Below are 18,656 nucleotides of genomic sequence, written 5' to 3' on the forward strand. Positions count from 1 at the left end.
TGAAATATTTATATGCAATTCTGTATGATTTTTAAAGTATAAAAGGCGATTAAAATTTTAACTAAAAAGAAAAATAACGTTGTGAATGTAAGAATGAGAAAAGGTTTATCCTCTGCAAAAATATGTAATTCAATTTTTCCGGTGCAAGCAAAAGATTGCATGTCTTCCGAGTTCTTGTTTTCAATTTGAAAACAAATCTAAACTTTGTAATAAAGAATTTTAATAAGCAAAGTTGGTGGTTGCATCTAACAACTTGTAATACATTTTGTTTATAGAAACACGCATATCCACATCTGCAGACAAATCGTGACCTCTGTTGTAATATGACGCGTTGAAATGATGCAAACACAATTTCGTTTTCAAGAGAGGGGCTTCTTTGGTCGGAAATGTAATAGTTATGAAATGTAGATACAGTAGAAATATAACCATTAACATAGACACAAAACCCTTTATACTTTTCCTTGTGTGAGCGCCCCATCATGAAAAGCAATTTGATGTTATGAATCCGTTTTCGGCCAAGGCAAAGTAGCGTGCCATTTTACTTAGTATTTTGTTGGGTTCCTTTACTTGTTTTTTGTTTTTTGTTTTCTTTTTTTTGTGTATTTATTGCACAATAAAATATTATATTTACAGTGTACGAAAATGCGGCCCTTCAGCATGTGTGTGAGGAAAAACCCTTTACGGTTTTTGGTGTTTTAGGCACCCTCTAATAGCTGAAAAGTTTGCGCCTGCTCTCTTTTTGCCATTTGATACGATTTTCGAGGGATATGGAAAAGACTGGTAGTTGAGGTTAATGAGGGGTCCTGTTAGACATTCGAGGCAAATGCGAATATATGTATCTTAATTTTTATGGGTATGCCTACCTTATAGAGAATTTAATCTTAAAGTTTAATAAAAATATTGATTAAGGGAAAATATTTTGTACACATCTCAAAATTAATTTTATTCTAAAAATAGTAGAAATATATACAATTTTAAGAACAATATTGGAATATATATCAATGATTAAACTAAAAGTATTTAAATTTAAATATTTCTTCTAAAATATACGAACAGTATCTCAAAGTATCAAAAAATCGTGTGAATTTCACTAGTTTTTTTTACTTGTATTTCGCATTTGGTTTTCGCCACTTCCCCTGCGGTTGTTGGTGCTGCCAACTTTTGTGCTTGGGACTGGCGTTTCAGTTATCCTCCTGCCGCAAATATAATGGCAATGGGAACACCAACAACGATGGCAACAACAGAAAAGCACAGCGCCAATTCGTTACGCCTCGAATATCCCGACCCCCACACACAGATACTAGGATACTCGGATATACACACACACAGACAAACACCCTCCATTTCCTTTTTACGTGTTTTTTTTCCGCCCTAAGCCAGAGTTTCTGACCCACAGTTCCCTTTCCCTCCTACAGAGTATAGATATATATATATATATATATGTATGAAAATATTTGGGAGTGTGCTTGGGGAAAATGAAACTATTTTCGTATTTGTAAGATCTCGGCATCGGATAAAAATTTGCTGAGCTTCGACAGCGTGAAAGCTTTGCCCAAAAAGTAGACTATACTATACTTATTTGTGCTAGACTTTGTGTTGGTATCTGTGCATCTGATATGTTCAATTTCTTTTTTGACTTCAATTATTTGCCACTATTGTTGCTGTAATTGGGATGCGATAATGGAGGGGTTTACTAGATCTGAATTTAGAGGAAGAACTTTTATTTTTTAAAGGTATTGTAAAGATGGGAAGAATTTGTTTTCCATTAGATAAAGGGGAATTATAGGTAAATACATTTAACAAGGGTCATTCAATACAAATAAGGCTCCCCTTACCAACTTAAAACTTGTATTCGCCAATATCTATCTTTAGCGGAGTTTTATTCAAATTTATTTAACTAAATTGCGAAACAATGAAGACCTGTCGAAAGCAATTTGGGCTGATTTGGGTGTAAGTTTGCATAGCCGTGCGATAAAAAGTGGATGAGACCTTTTAACGACAAACCATTTAGCGCATATGCCCCGAAACCCAAACGAAACGGCCCATAAATGGCATAATTAACGCATATTAAATGTCACCATTAAAATGGACAGCCAGTCGAGTGTCAGTCCCTGTGTCCCCGGTTAAAATCGAGCAGGAAATTACGTATGCATATCGGGGCTGAATGCGTGGAGCCCGCCGGCAGTGAGTGAATCATTAAAACATTGAAGTCAGGCGGGAAATTGAAAGACCTCATCCCCATCCACACGCCCAAAAGCTCTGTAAACGGCTTTGGTTTTATGTGCAATTATAAATGTGTTTCCGTTTCGGGAAAAAAACACACACTATATAATTTATATACTGTATATGACCGATGGCAGCGAATTATTTTATATGCAAATTATTTTTTTTTCAGTTCCCAAGTTGAGCTGCGGGGTCGAATTGTAACCCCAAGGTGAGCGAGAAAGGTGGACTTTAACGAAGAACAAAAATAAAAAAGCAATTAAAATGCAGTTTATCGTGGAACGGAAATGGGGAGGGCAAAACTCGTGCCAGTTACAACTCGTCATATCGATGAATGTTAAACTTCCCCCCGAGTCCCACACATTTCTTTTTCCCCGGCCAAGTGTCAGATTTATGAGTTAAGCTCTTCGGGGCCATGCCGCAAAAATTGAAAGCGAAAAATTGTAATAGACCGACATTTGCAACGGCTTTTATATGGCCCGAAAGAGTTGTCAAATGGTGCGACGGGCCAAAACGAAAGTGAGTGAGATGCTGATATCCAAACGTGTGGTGCAAAAAAATCCACCAAATCCGATTTGTGGCATACAAAAAAGTGAGAAACAAAAATGGATAAATTTATGTTTTAATCTGTATGCCAACGGGCTTAAATAGATTGCGGTTTCTGGCATTGATAATTGGAAGATTTGTTTGTAAATGTAGAAATACAAATATTATATTTCTGTAAATGAGAATAATAGATTGAGCTGCAATAATGGTAGAAAAATTAATTTTAAGAAGTCACCTGTAAGTAATAAATCCTTAAGGGGTTTACAATTCATTCACCTGTCACGGCTAAATGTTAAAAATCTCAGGAAATTAACCACGACAACTCGGGGAAGTCCCTAAATTACTTAGCACTCCATCTACATGCATATGCATATTTGATGCACAAACCGACAAAAACGTTTAGCTAACGCTTTATAAGGCACTTGGTAACCCGGAGCCTCCGGTTTGCAGCCCTTTTTATTCACGGTTAAATCGATTAAAAGGATTGCGTGTACATTTTTAATGCCAATTTGCTGGGTGGATGCAAGGGGATCGGCAAGTTGGGCGCTTGAGAATATGCAAATGTTGAGAAAGTGTAGAGGTAAATGCAAAATAGCAAGTGCATATATAAGATTGAAGAGAGCAAACTTAAAAGTTAATAAATATTAAAGAAAAACCATTGATAAAACTAAAACCTTGTAAAATATAAATCTTTGCATAACAAATAATTATTTTAGATATGTCTTTAAATGAAAAAACCTTATATTATAAATAAAATGTACTTATTGATTTTATTTCTTTCTTTCAGGTAAGCGACAACCCTTGACAACTCTAAAAATAGCTCAAAAACATCGTGCAAAAGGTTTAGCCATAGAGACCATTGTAGTTTCTGTGCGTGTGCGTGTAAGCCCTAACCCTCATGTAGATCCACTAATTCCGTAATTATGTACTCCCCACATATATATTATATTCGCATATATTTCTCTAAGCTTAACCCACCTCATTCTCTTCACATTACCAACCTGTAATTGAGTCCACTACATTTTTGTGTTCGTACTTAGTAGTTCTTAACAACCCATTCAATCCATAGACACTCCAACCACGCCCTCAAAATCGAAATTAACATATCAGAAAATCCAAATTGAAAACCAGCATTTTGCGGCTGAAAGTTTTTATCAGGGGAAAATCTATTCCATTTGCATACAATTTATAGCAGGAAATTAAAAATGTTTTCCTTGTCGTTTCTGTTGTTTTGACAATTTGCCAAAGATTCTTTCCGCCCGATAGTCGCTGTCTGTTTTGAATATATCCCCATTTTGGGGGCAAGAAAAACACTGGGATACAGACTTTTAGCTGCCAGTGTTTCCAGTGTTCATATCTCCATTTCTGGCGCCTTATCAAATATTCATTTAGCTTTCCTCTGGATTTTATTTAATTAGAATGGCCAACGAAAGTAGTAGCTTAATTAGAAGCGGCTGGAAATCTGCATTTCATTTCTCTCTATATTAACGTTGTATATTTTTTCATCCCAATCCTACGTATATACGTATATTATATGTGGGAAGCCCCTGCTCTTAATTACAAATGAGTACGTCCCTCGGGCCATTCCGCCTGATGCGTTCTCTCATTAGCCTTTTCAGTCGAGCCTCCACGCCTCGTCGACTTGTTGACATTTTGGTGTCACATCTAGAGGAGCAAAACTTGCATTTTGGCCTAGATTCGTGGGCGGAAAACTAAAACTAAAATGCCAGCACATACACAAGTAAAAGGTGAAGGAGGAAAAGCCACCGGAAAGTGAAAGGGCTGTTGGATACATTAGAAGGCTGGAGGATACTTTATTTCAATTTAATATGTTAGGGAAAGTTTCATATTTCTGAACCCTTTTTTGTAGGAATTATGAGAAGGCTATTAATAAAATTAAAAAGTGTGCAAAGTAATATTTAAAGAGTTCTTTAAGATTTTTCTGGAATATAAATTTAAAGGAAGAGTTTAACATCTTCTTCATCCACCATAACCCAATTGATCTCCTCTCACCATTAATTATCCAAAACAAATTGCTTAACAACTTTACAAAACCCCGCGGCCAGCGAAAGGTTCAATATTTATGGCAATTAAATTTAAAATAAAAAATCTCTCACACCCCCACTAAACAAAATAAACATGAAAAGTGTACTTTTAAATAAATAATAAATACATATGAATGATTTTTTGCTGATGTACATATTTTATTATTTGTCTTCCGGTGTGTCGTAGTGCTGTGTAATTTATGTTGTGTGCCTAGCAAAGTACTTGTACGATTTTCTGTATATTTTATATATATTATTTTGCCCCCCACAGCATAAATAAATAACCGAAACAGACCGTTAATAATTAAAAATAATATGTACAAAGTTGGTTATTTTACGCAAATCAGAGTTGAGTTGGTTGACATCGTAGGAATTTTTGTAAACCTCTCCATTCCCCTCAAACCCGATAGTCCTTGTTTATGTTCTTGTTGTTAGCGTGGCTCACATTGGTTTATTAATTCCATACGCATTTAATTATATGTACTTTTTCCATTTATGCATTTTAACACGGTCCCCAGTTGTTGTGTAAATAACTCTCCTGATTAAATGGTTTTGGTATGTGTAAAATGGAAGTAATATAATTCTCTTAGCCCCATAAAGTGAAATAAGTTTGCATTGAACATCATATGTATTGGTAATTACCTATAGCTTAACATGTAGTTGTTGCCGGAGATGTAGTTGAAAAAACATTTTTGAGGTTGCATTTATATACATTTTTTTCTCAGCCTGTCACAGTGGATTTTGTATGCATAATTTAATTATGCAATCAGCAAGCTGATGAGCATTTAAACAAATCAAATTCGATGATGATCCACTTGACAGGCCATAGAAGTACTTGCGAAAACCCATGTAAATAATTTTCTGCGTGCTTTCGACTGGCAATTAAAATATTTTGTGCATTTTGTAAATATTTTACAAACATCAGACCCACATCCCCACTTGAGTAAACCACCAAATAACGATCCATGCATTTTAATTGACACGTGGTCGGTCATCAAAAAACAAAAAAATAAAAAAACTACTATAGTTGTCAACTCGTTTATATTCCTCTATACATACCTAGTTTTGTTGCAACCATTTGTAGTAACTGAAAAGCAAAAACAAACCCTAAAACCATAACCAGTGTTTACTCAATAACCCCACAAGGAAAAAAGATACCAAATAATGTGAGAGCAGTTTAAGCGAGATCGATTTGAAAAAATTGTTTTACCAGTGGCGAACTTTTCTTCTTTTCTTTTCCGGTTTTCTTTTACATTGCAGGTTTCAGACACCCATTAAAGCGTTTGCCTGCCTGACAGCAGCCACAAGGTAAGCTTTAACCAGCTGATCAATCCCAAAACCCATACTCAGCATAAAACCAATATTATAACGACAATCCAAATAAAACCCCAAACTTTAATTCAATTGTGTTTGTTGTTAAACTCTGTGTGTCTGCTCTTTCAAAAAAAAAGACAAAACCAAACTATTTAATTGGCTAAAATTAAAACCATATGTACTCATTATAATTAGCAAATGTTATAGTTGGTATTTCACATGATTAAATTTATAATTGGCTTACATACATTGCATATTGCAGAATTTGTTTTAATTCAATAAAATTAATTGTCCTTCTATTAAACTAGTAGATGTCATAGTTTGTGTCCTGTACATGTTATAATTTCAGCTTTAGAGATGTGTATTCATGGTTTTGTAACTTCTAGACCTTGTAATAAATTATTTATTTCGTAGTAACATAGCTAGTTAATTATTATTAAATAAAATTGTAGAGAAACCTTGTTTTATCGATAACTACAGTCTCTCTAGGATTCAAATTAGATCTTAAATCTGTTTGGCCGCAAGGCCCTTTCCATTTGGCTTATACCTCATGTTGGTCATTAAACGCAACAATTAGAAACATATTATGGAAACATATTTATGGGCAAAACAATGGCCTGTGGTGTTTTTGGGGGGATGAAGAGTTGGAAGCGAAGGATAATCCTGTTGCATTTGGCAGCCTTCGCCAGTCGAGAGACCCTGGATGGGCCTGCTGTGCTCTGGGCTGCAATTATATTGTTTTCTTGTCCATGTTTGTTATAATTTTATTGCTCACACACACACATATGTATTTGGATAGATTTGCTCCACAATTTGCTGAACATTAAATGGGGAGAAGCGGAACCTTTAATGTCTCTAATGTGCTAGCAATTGAGCGTACGTGTTTATGGTTTCTGTCTCTATATGGGTTCCCACACGGAGAATATTCTTGGTTAAATATTGCTTTCATAAAAATACTAGATCGTTATAACTTGATTTTAAAATGAAATGCATCATTTTATTTTTTTGCAATTATACAACACTACCCCTTTTTGGTATGTGAAAAGGTATTTTTTCTTGGTAAAGAAAAATGTTATAATCATAAATTATACCATCCCATTTTTGAAACCAAATTCTTTTCATGTGAGAAATAAAAAATTATCAATATTTTATTTTAATTCAGAAACTTGTTCATCAATACTGTATTTTTCAGTGTACCCATTTGAGCAATTTCCGAATGAAAAACGTGCTTACATGTATTTCATTTTCATCAGAAGTGTATGATTAGCCATTTGTGAAATACATTTCATTGTTCAAAACTTACTTGCAAATATTTCTCAATTATAAATGAACATTTCAATTCAAGGATAGACTCCTTGAATCCTCAGGGCTGCAAATTATCGTAATCGTTTTCGCCCCCTAGGCGATTATTATATAATCGCATTCGTAATCGACGATAATGACAACACTTTAGCGCCATATAACACATCATAAAAAAAATAAAATAAAGAGTGGACTTGCAGCCAAAACAATTACTATGGCAAGCAAAAAAAGAGGCATTTTTACGAAAGTCGCGCCAACAAATTGGTCACACACACATGCCCGCGGCAAATGGCTGCCGACATCGGCAACATGCAATATTTTATCTCCTAATGTGTAATTATAAACAATTTTCTTGTTTGTTATTTATAATAGCGCAGAGGCGAAAAACTGGCGGGGAGGGAAAACTAAGCCGTGGTTGTGTTAGTGCAATTGTGCAGGCATTATTTCAATCCATTGTATTTGACGCAACTTGCGGGTGCAATTTTAACAAACGACTGGCGATAACAATCGCCGGAAAATTGTCCCAAGTGCAAAAGTGAGGGGCGGGGCTGGGTCCAGTGGGCGTGGCAAAAGGATTTTCAAAAATGTTGGCGGAATGCGTGAGTCCGGCACATTTGCCACATTCCACAACTGACAAACGATACGCGATATGCGAAACAAGCCAGCAAATCGTGGAGAAAGGTGCTAAAAATTTCATGACATAAAAAAGTTGTTCAGCTGAAATAAAAACAAACAACAACAAAAAAAGAAAATAGAATGGCGTGAAACACGCAACAACAACAATGGGGAGAACTGCGGAAAATTAATTGCACTGAAATTTATGTTTAGAAATTAAAACTGGCATAGGGCATTCGTGTTGTTTTGGCTGCAAATGCAACCGCAACGCGGAAAAGTATACTACATAAACTACGGGTTTAATTAAATGGAAAATGAACACTGTTTCGCAGCTGACACGTGTGCTTAATCAGGTGAACTTTAAGTTGATCCTTCACTCCTAGTGTTGGACATCAATACCATCAATACCATCTGAAAATGTTAGCAGTTATACATCTAGTTGTATATTTAAGCAATCTAAAATATTTATGTTAAGAATCCATTGTAACATTCTGTATTAACATCCTATATTATACTTAAAAATCAATATTTCACAGTCAATCTGCCACCCAATTTAGAAATCTTTAATATTACATTAAATACATCCGAAAATGGTGGACTTCCCTCCAAACCTTACCAAATGCGCTTTTATTTACACCACAATTTCAGTGTTTTATACTGCCTTTCAAAATGGCAGCCCCTTTTCGCCATCCAAGACCACAATCAATTAAAATTGCTCTGTGGCTGTCGCCATCGCTAGTCGGTTATTGTGGCACAGCAGCAGCTGCAATGTTGATGTTGCGATGTTGCTGCCATATTGCAACACACATTGCTGCGATATTGCAGACTGGCACAGGCGAAAACATTCGAAGGGATTCGTTCTACTGTTCCAATTATTGTCGCCCTTTCACCTGATTCGCTTCCAATTTTTTTGTTTCTGTCTTTTTTGGCCTGTTTTTAAGCTCTGTTGCTGTGGTACTTTTAATTTCCCAGTCGAACAAGCCGCTCCTTTTTGCCATCCAGCAACAGGATGTGTATTGTTACGGTAGAGCGACGCATTCTAATTTTTTTTTTCACCCAGATTCTCCCCCTTTTTTTTTTGTTTAGCAACTTCCGCCTGTTCCAAGGCTTTAATTACGTCAGGGACCCAGCGGGTTTTTCTCCATTTTTTCCCCAGTAAAATCTCCTCTTATTGCGTTTTCCGTTTGCACTTGACTACGTTTTGGGTCAAGTTGCGTTGGTTTGGTGATTTCGCTGAATTGACAATTACAATGACAGAGGCTGAATTTAACGCTCTGTAGATTTTATCAGATACGCGGAAAATTCCAGGAAAACTTAAAGCTTAAATAGAAAATACTTCAGAGATTTGTCCATACTTAGTACCTACACCTAACTTCACCAAGTCAAACCACTTCATTTCCTACCCTGCGTATACGCAATATTGGCATAATTTCCTGTACTTCGATGGCAAACAGAATTTATTGTTTGCACGGCAGCAGCATCAACAGCTGTCTTTATTAGAATTACATTGGCATTTTCCATTTTTGATCCACTCGCCGATGGAATTTCAAAATTCAAATCAACAATACGCACTGTTGTACCATGTCCTTGATGCGCGTGTGTGTGTGTACATACTCTGTAATGATTTATGCATTTGGAAACACCTTTTGAAAAGGGGGGGGGGGTGCGTTTGGGTAGGGCTTATGTAAATTGCGATTGTAAATTCGTGCAAATCGCGTTTTCAATTTCAGCCCTTTGTTGCTCTCCTCACTGTTGGAAAAGCGAATATGCAAATGAAGCTCATAATTTGCTTTAGCCAAAGGAGGGAAATTACCAAAAATGAACTACGACGAGAAGAATGGATTGTGGGCGAATGTGGAAGAGGCTGAGAATGTGAGGGGATCGTTACCCAAAAACTTTTCACCACAGGGCAGCGAAACTTTCAGTCCAAACTCTTCGGGCAACGGACCAAGTAGTAAAAGATAGGGTGCTCCTCCTTCTCCGCATCATGATGCTCTATGCCCTATACTTTCTCCTGCTACAGTTCCTAAAACACTGAAGAAAATGTATTTAAAAATTCACTTTCCAAATAAAACCTATTGGTATTTGTTTTACTCATTTGGAATTGTATTTTTTAGCTACAACTTTTTAGAAGTTAATTTAAACAGATCAAATTTTATAAAATATTACAAATAATATATGAGTAACATTTTTTAAAATTTATAATAAAGGTGATAAATATAATATTAAAAAGGGAAACCATATTTTCAAGTGTCTAGAGGGGTCTACAAAAAACTTTAGCTTTGCACACATGACCCATTAATAAGCGCACGGCACTTTCTGGTTTGGTTTGGTCATTTCATCCGACTCTCACAGCTGGGCGTCGTGGAAAAGAAGGGGAATTGGGTTGGTTTTCGGGTGTTTTTCGGATGGTGGGGGTATCGCAGCGGTGACGTGGTGGCCCAGCACGTTGTCAACATAAATTTTCGGGCAGCAGCCATGAACTACTCGCAGTGGTGGCAAGTTTGCACTTCCTTGCAATTTAAATGCGTTTATCTATTCGAAAATGCACAAACAGACCCAAGTTGCAAAATAAATCTGCACCGCAGTGACGAGTTTGCAAATTTTATGATTTAAGCATTTAAAGCTTTTTTAAATCCGTTGATAAATCAAGAACCGGTGACGTTTTGACGCAAAATACAAAGTATAAACGTAAATAGATAGATATATGGATATAATAAATATTTTCTATATGGTCTCGAAGTCCGCTATCAATTGGTTATATCTTAAAGATACACATATAGTCAAAACATGGCAAGTCAATGATGATGAGTCAAAAAGCGGAAGCTATGAATAAATTTAGCGTTGCACGAGCAGACAGAGAAAACACACAGCCAGATACAAATGCATAGTTATAGATACTCGAACATATATGAGATACAGATACAAGTGCTTAATATGCAGGCAGCGTTGCAAGTGGGGGGGTTGGATTGGGAGGCTATATACAGAGGATGTGTCCAAGTGGAACGATCAAGGACGTGGCGGATGGATTCGGTGACCCAGAGGCGCACATGCTCGATAAACGATAACTATAACCATATCATCCATATCATATTGCCGGCGTAATTTGACGGAAACGCTTTGAGCAGGCTCTATTTGCATTTGCTAAGGGGAGTTTTACGCAAGGGAAGGGAAGTTAATATGGGTCCAATTAACTTAACGTTAACATCGCGAACGTGATGTGCAATATTTCGCTTAATGCGATTATACCTATCTTAATTTATGCATTATGACAACACAGAAGAGAGGTCCATTCCATTGCACGTGATGGTTAATAGGCCATATCAACTGACCTTATTATCATATTGTATTAATTGATTTAAACACAATCGATTATGCTCAGCTTATATAAAATAATAACACTTTTTAAATGACTTTTAAAGACTTTGTAGTTTTAATTAAAAGCCTTTTCAAATATTTGTTAAGTCTTCAACAATATTAACTTGTTGGATAAGCTGTGTTTGACTAATAACTTACCACATAATAGTGACAACTTTCTTAAGCTTGTCTTAACCCAAATTAATCAGCATGACTTTGCAACTCTTCAGAAAGGACACAATCTCTATATATCTAAAAGACAAGCATACATATATATAAAATAAGGGCGGAACGGTGGACCATTTGACGTCAGCCAGCCGTTGGCCAGGTAAAGGAAATTCAATTAAACTTTGGTTGCCGGCACAGCACCCTCAAACCCCTAAAAACCACCCAATCCACCCGCATCATTGTTTAACATTATAAAGGAGGGGTGGGAAATGCCACCGCCGATCCTTGGTCAGGTTACACAAATAGCAAGTCACGTTATTCCATTTTCTGTGGGCGGTCCTTTGGCCACGTTTCACATTTGCAGCTTACTCCACAATTTGGCTTTAAATAAATATTTAACCTACTATAATTGGAAACTCAAAAAGTGCAATTAGCAGGGGTCCAATGAGAAGAGTCCGCAAGAGAAAAACTTTCGAAAGTTTCAAGTTCCCGTTCCAGTCCGTCGGTGAAATGGAAATTTCTTTGTCCAAATTGAAGGAGTTGTGAGCCAGCCCTCCAAGTTAATTAGGTTATGAAATTTTTGCCGGGCCACTGGACAGATGTGTCTGACATGGCTTAAAGACGAACTTTAAGCTCCTTGACCAAGCTCTTCATTCTTTTTTTTTTGCGTTGGTCTGAGAAGGCCACTTAAATTTTTAATTGCAGCTAATTAAAAAAACGCATCAAAACGGAATATAGAGCATGAACATACCGAAAGTGGCAAAATAGCAACAGGATCATGAAACAGATACAACTAAATAAATGTAGGCGAACTGGAAATACTCTTTTTGGTTAGGAAAAAGTGTAGAAGAAATAAACTTGAAGATTGTTATATATTTGTTTTTAATAGAAATAAAATCTTTTAAAATCTAATAAAACCTTTAAAAATTAATTTAAACAAAATAAGAGGTATACCTAAAAGTATCTTTATCTCTTAAATTTTCATAGCTTCCACATTCCTTTTGCCCTTCCATTTGTCTGGTGTTAGAGAAGACATAAAAAAGGGCAGATAAATATTTAACAAGCTGCACAAAACAGACAAATATGCACACACATTCGCATATGCACACACACACACAGGCAAATAGAGAGTGTGAGAGCGAGACAGGGAGACGGCGGGAAAGAGATAGTCGACACTTGAACATTAAGCAACAGCCAGCTACAAAAAACTCAACGTGATAAATTTTTCCCACTTTGAGAGAAATGAAAATAAATTTTTTACCGAAAACGGAAACTGGGCGTTGGGGTCCAGCATAAATAACGAAGGATGCTGAAAAAGCAGGAAAAGTGTGTGCAATTAAAGGAATATTGCAGATAAAAGGATACTGTGTTAGATTTGTTAGCAACTACTGTAGGGTGAATATAATCATGGAAAGTATACGAAATGTATCTTGATTAAACACCATTTAGGTTGAGTGATGGAAATTCTTTAAAGGACTTTAAATACATATTCTGAAGTGTATATATTCTAATTATGGATTTTTTTTATGCCCATTCATGCTGCTGCCCCTGCACAAAATGAAACATAAACCAGACATTTGGTTGGGCATTTTTGGACAAAACAAAGCCGGCTTCCCAATGGCTGTCAGTTGGGCATCTGTCTCGGTGTCTGGACCTGGTCCCCTTGACCATCTCCGCCCCCTAACCATTATCCTTCCGCCCCCTGGACCCCCTACCCCCGCCAACTGTCTGGTTATCCTGCTTATCGGGCTGCTTTGTTCTTGCAGTTTGGTGCATACTTTTAGGCGCAAATCACGCCATGTTCAAAAGTTTGCCGTTCTGTTGTCTCCGGGCCTCCAGTTCATTGCACTGTGTGTGCTGTTGCAATGGAAATTGCAACGCGCCGGACTTTTATTGCCAGGAAATGCCTTTTTTGGGCGAGACGGCTAAAGTTTAGACTAAAAAAAAAATTGCAATGGAAAAACTGTATAAGGTATCGGAAAAAAAAATTCTTAAATTAAATTTGTTTTAAATATGCCCCATTATTTTTCAGAACAATTACTAAATATGTTAGAACACCAATGGAGTGTCTAAAAGACCTTTAAAATCTCTCTTAAATGTTATAATAAGTGTCTAAAAGTATGCAGTGAATAAATTATAGTCGTCTTGCGTAATAAATTCATATCTTTAAATTATTGTTGCATACTTTTGGACGCCAACAATTAAAAGTGTAAGTGATTTTAAAACCCTAGATTTGTAAGATACCCCCGATTTTATATTTTATATACTTCACTAATCAAGCCCCCAATTTTCCCCGTGTATTATTGAGTAAATCTCGAACTGCAATTGCAGTTGCAATTTGTGCTGCAATTGCGGATCGGAAATGTCGCATGTTTGGACGCAGTAAGCGGACACATGGGAAACTTCGAGCCTCGAACACCAAACTTCGATTATGGCAGCTAATAAAAAAACATTGTGCTACGCGGTCTAGGCGCTTTCAAAAATTTGGATTTATGGTTATTTTATGACTGTTTGGTTTATTGTTCTTACTTTTCCTTACGTTTTCTTGGCTCCTTGTTCCTCGACTTGTCGCCTCGGTCATAAAAATTCAATTATGTGAAGAAGGCGTGCTGGCACAAGAAGTAAAAAAACCTGAGAGACCGTAAAAATGAATGAATGCTGATTTAAAAGGAGTGTGTCTGAGTGCGATCCAAAAAGTATGCCATATCTACATTTTTTGCGTTGTATTCTTTTGCATGGCTTTGACACACATGCATAAGTAAGAAGCACGCACACCCACTCAACCATGCCAAATGCGATATAAGAATTGCCAAAATGTAGGAAACCTCTTGAGCAGCCCCTAGAAGTGAGCTTTAAATTTCCCCCACTATGCAAAGCGGATGCTGAGAGATGGAAAATAGGAAAATGCCAAGCATCATCCGGCGGCACTGACGGGGCAATGTTTTCTAAATAGAAACCGGGAAAACGGGAAACGAGAAGAGACTGGAAACAGTCACCGAATACTCTTATGAAAATGAAGCCAAAAGTTGGCTTAAAAGGGAAAAGTTCTCAGTTTTGAAGATATCTTACAAATGCGTCGGTAAAAACAAGAAAGAACTCACTTAAGCTTTGGGATTTCATAATTAAGACTGATGAAATTAATTATTTTATTATGTGATATAAGTATTCCAATATGAAATACTTTTGCGCCATTTGATCCATTTCTCCTTAAACTAATTGGCACACTTACATACACTTTAAATATTTACCCCACCATCAATGGAGTGAAAGCCAATCTTTTGATGGATGGCTCTACTTGTGAGAGGTTAAATGCCTGCTTACACTATCATATCCTTTTATGCCACTAGTCCTTCGTTCGTCTTGTTTGCGTGCTCTTTTTGTTCAAACATTATCACAAACTTTGCATTATCCTGGTGTAAGTAAGGGCACACAAGAGGGTCCTGGCCCTACTAAAGATCTCCCTACGTTTCTTATCCTTTGAGTGCGTATGAACGCCTTGTTATTAACCTCTTTCCGACTTTGTGAGTCCTGGTTGCCGCTTCTGGTGAACTAAAGCCATCTCGGTGGTGCAGCTGCTTATGTACGCAAATATGGCTGAGATACTTTAAGGCTTTAGTTGGATTTACCCCAAATACACTTGAAAAAATTAAAAATTCATTTTCATTATTTCCTAAATTATTTTTTTTACATTTTTAAGAATTTTATGTTGGTTAGGTTAGTAATGAATAACTTTATACAACGTTTTAATGATAATAAAAACTTCATAGGCATTTTAAATATTTTTTCTTCGTGTTTTTGTGTATTTGTTTGCACTTGACTGCCAATAATTGGCTCCAGGAAGTGCGGCCATGAACGATCGTTGTCATCATCATGATTGACAGCTCCAACACGATGCCAGCAATCTGAGCCCACAAGTCGATTCCTTCCGGTTCGGTTGCTCGATAATGGAAGAAGTAGTCGAGCATCGAACATTCCCCTGCTCAGAGTCACCCGTCTCCAAATGACATGTTTTGATAAATTGTTTGATTAATGGACGCATGTGCGTAAATACAGTTTAAGTGCTTCACGCGAGAAGGGCTTACGTATCAATATCCGAAGAAGTGGTAGGAGAAGGACACTTCATGGCTGTGACCATTAAAAATAATTTTCATCTTTTGCGACCGCCTAAAAGCGCACTTTCCACCACAAAGAGCGACAGCTGAAAATGACAAAATCTGTCGGATGCCAGGCCGATGTTCATAAATCAAAGTGACACCCGCACACACACACACGCTCACTCACTCACTCATACAGACACGCAGACATTTTCCACATTTCCGGCGCGCTCATTAAAAAATTGAGCGCCATTTGCCAAATGCGGAGAAAGGCGAGAGAAAAAAGGCAGGGGGCAAAAAACCGAGGGTGAAACAGTGGAAAACAGAAATTGCATGCTTGAGCATATGCATATGCATGTTGTGCGAGGAACTCCACTCGAAAAAAACTAACACATCATAAATCTTGCACAAGTATCCTTAAGCGTTGCGACTCTTCCATCCTTCAGCCACGCCCACCAACAGCACCCGCCCCCCAACTGGCGCCACTGCAAAATGGAAACTCATCCACATAAAAGGCAAAGGATTTACAGTAGAGTCTCTAGAATGCCGAGCAAGATTTTTGTTATAAATTTCATAAGCTTAACTAAAGTTGTGTATTCCTGGGGTTTATTTAATGGATTTTAAGGTGTAGTTTTTAAAATTCCTAGGGTAGTCTTGTAGTTTATTAAGTAAATGGCCATTTTATTTTATTCTAAAGCCAAGAAGTTTACCAAAATATTTGAGCACATAATACAAACTAGAACTTCAAAATGTTAATAAAAGTTTGTTTTAATAAAAGCCGTTTCAACACTGAGTCTAAACTTCTTAAGCTACGGTAACCAAAATTTTTCCCAATAATATTGAAATATAAAATAGAATCAAAGTCTCCACAAGTATTATATTACATTCCACTGTAAATGGGCAGGTGCTTGGTTGGGGTACAGATTTTTGCTTTTTTAATTACAAAAGCCTTCAAACGGTCCGTTGGCTGGGGCGCACATAAATATGCAACACTATTTTTTTTCGCCACCACCCGGTTTTCTCCTTTTGCCGCTTTTTCTGCACCACATGCATGCAATAAGAAACTTGCCAAAGGCCAAGCAAACGCTCACGTCGCGTTTACCATGACAAGCCCAAGCTGTCGTCATCTCTTTGCTCATCCCACTCGGTTTTTCCTCAATTTTCCACATACCACCTCCGCTTTTCCCCACGTCCCTTTTCCCCATTTCCCTTCGAAACGCCTGGGGCGAATTTTTTGTGAGTAGCCACAGCAACAGCTAAACTTGAGACTTTTGGCACGTGCATCTCGTCACTTGGTCCTTTTCGCTTCTTGTTCATCTCGTGTCGGTTCGAAGGATAACTTCTGCTTCCCCAGGATCAATATGTTCTCTAATGAAACTTGTGTCAAAGTGTGATATTGATTGTAGAAAAGGAAAGGGACATGGTGGCAGAAAAAAGAGATTACGCCAAACACAATTTCACTGGTCCCTTCCAATTTTTGTTGATAAAAGAATCGAGTTCTTAGTATTGAAAATATCGTCTAAGAATATCATGGCTGGCAAAGTTTTGAGTATAAAATTGTCACTTCTTAAGAACATTTAGTTCAAACAACCCCGTTTTAAGAATTTCTTTTCATTTTAAACATTAAAGCTCACAATATTCTTTAAGTTTCTTTTGTTTCTGCCTTTGGCTTAAGACTGTCAACTGTTTCTCATAAAATCTTTTTGCAGACGCATTTTCTTGGCAGAAGCTTAGAAAACTTTTTTGGCAACTAAACTGACAAGTTTTCCTTGCCGCATTTATAATAACTTACCGTCAGTTGACGAAGATTATAATCTTTATAACAACAGAGACAATTGAAAATTAGGTTTATCCTTAATTAGGTCAACCAACTGAATGAAGTTTCTTTTGCTGAACATTTTAACAAAATTCTGATTATCATTTCATCACTCGTTTGCATGTCATCATCTTCAGTTGATGAATTGCTCATATTGGATGGCATGACGGATTGATTTTATTCCCGCGAAAACTTCCACTTCAACTTGACGTTTGATATGGTTTTATGCTACTTTCATTCCGAGTTTTTGATGGACACCATCCGACAGACATCCGACCCCTGAACGTTGATCAACCTTCAACCGTGACTGAAAAAGAAAAACTTAAACTTCCGCTTTTACATTTTATATTCGTCCTTTTCGCTACGTATATTTTTTTCCGCTTTACCTATCAACTGTGCAGATTTTCCACTCACTCTATCCATCCCCTTGTCCCTGAGGCCCGGGGATATCGTCTAACCCTCGAAGGGAAATGCAATTTACAGCAAAAAACAAAATTAGAATTGACTTTACCCCGTAAGCTGTTGATGCAGGTCTCTCTTTTGCTTGGAGAGCAAAAAAAAAGAAAATAAATAAACAGACAACTTAATTTCCTAGTTAAACGTAGTTGAAGTTGTTGCTCGTGTTGCTGTTTTTCGTCGTTATCTTTAGCTTTTCCCCCGTTATAGACTTTAGATGATCTAAAAACTTATAATTGACCGTATTATAATCGTATTTCCCTTCCCACTCTGCTCTTTGTCTTTTGCAGGTCAGTATCGGAGATGAACGCCACTTCTCTATATGCCGGGTAAGCTTTGGGGACCTTAAGCATAATTAAGCCCATTTATTATTAAATATAAGAAAGGGGTAATGAATGGCGGCCGCCACAGAGCGGTTTTAAGCTCTGATCGAATTATTCATATTCATAAAATCCATCCCTTCACCTACTCGGATTAAATTCGTTATCGTTTCATTATGTGGCGTTCGGTGGGGAGGTGGAAACTTTAAAGGCAAACTTTAAAAGTACAAATTCAAATAAAAATTTAATCAAACTTTTGTTGAGTGGCATGGTGTGTAGGGAATCCCGAAGTGAATGTGATGGGGATAAGCCAGCTTGAACTTGGTTTTCGCTCTTGGCAACAGCTCATGCGGCCTTTATAATTGGTATATAAAATAAAAACCGAAACAAAAGTCTACTT

The 18,656-nt window shown here is 37.0% G+C and overlaps 2 protein-coding genes across 5 annotated transcripts in view; one reads left to right on the forward strand and one right to left on the reverse strand.

The window, feature by feature from the left end:
* Muc96D (Mucin 96D) overlaps window positions 1-15,848 on the reverse strand; it is a 200,641-nt gene extending 184,793 nt beyond the window's left edge. Inside the window, exon 1 of the mRNA XM_070996898.1 lies at window positions 15,845-15,848. The gene's annotated coding sequence lies outside the window, so the exon portion shown is untranslated. The remainder of the gene's footprint in view (window positions 1-15,844) is intronic.
* msi (RNA-binding protein musashi) overlaps window positions 1-18,656 on the forward strand; it is a 98,130-nt gene that overhangs the window by 47,472 nt on the left and 32,002 nt on the right. Inside the window, exons 3-4 of one of the 4 annotated variants that reach the window (XM_036818332.3) lie at window positions 6,075-6,122; window positions 18,227-18,265. The exons of 1 other annotated variant lie outside the window; for it this stretch is intronic. In XM_036818332.3, the coding sequence (XP_036674227.3) occupies window positions 6,075-6,122; window positions 18,227-18,265 (87 nt within the window). The remainder of the gene's footprint in view (window positions 1-6,074; window positions 6,123-18,226; window positions 18,266-18,656) is intronic. 2 more of the 4 variants (XM_036818334.3, XM_036818335.3) reach the window with 2 other exon arrangements.

This window comes from Drosophila suzukii, chromosome 3 (assembly GCF_043229965.1).
Source record: "Drosophila suzukii chromosome 3, CBGP_Dsuzu_IsoJpt1.0, whole genome shotgun sequence".
NCBI classification, from domain to species: domain Eukaryota; kingdom Metazoa; phylum Arthropoda; class Insecta; order Diptera; family Drosophilidae; genus Drosophila; species Drosophila suzukii.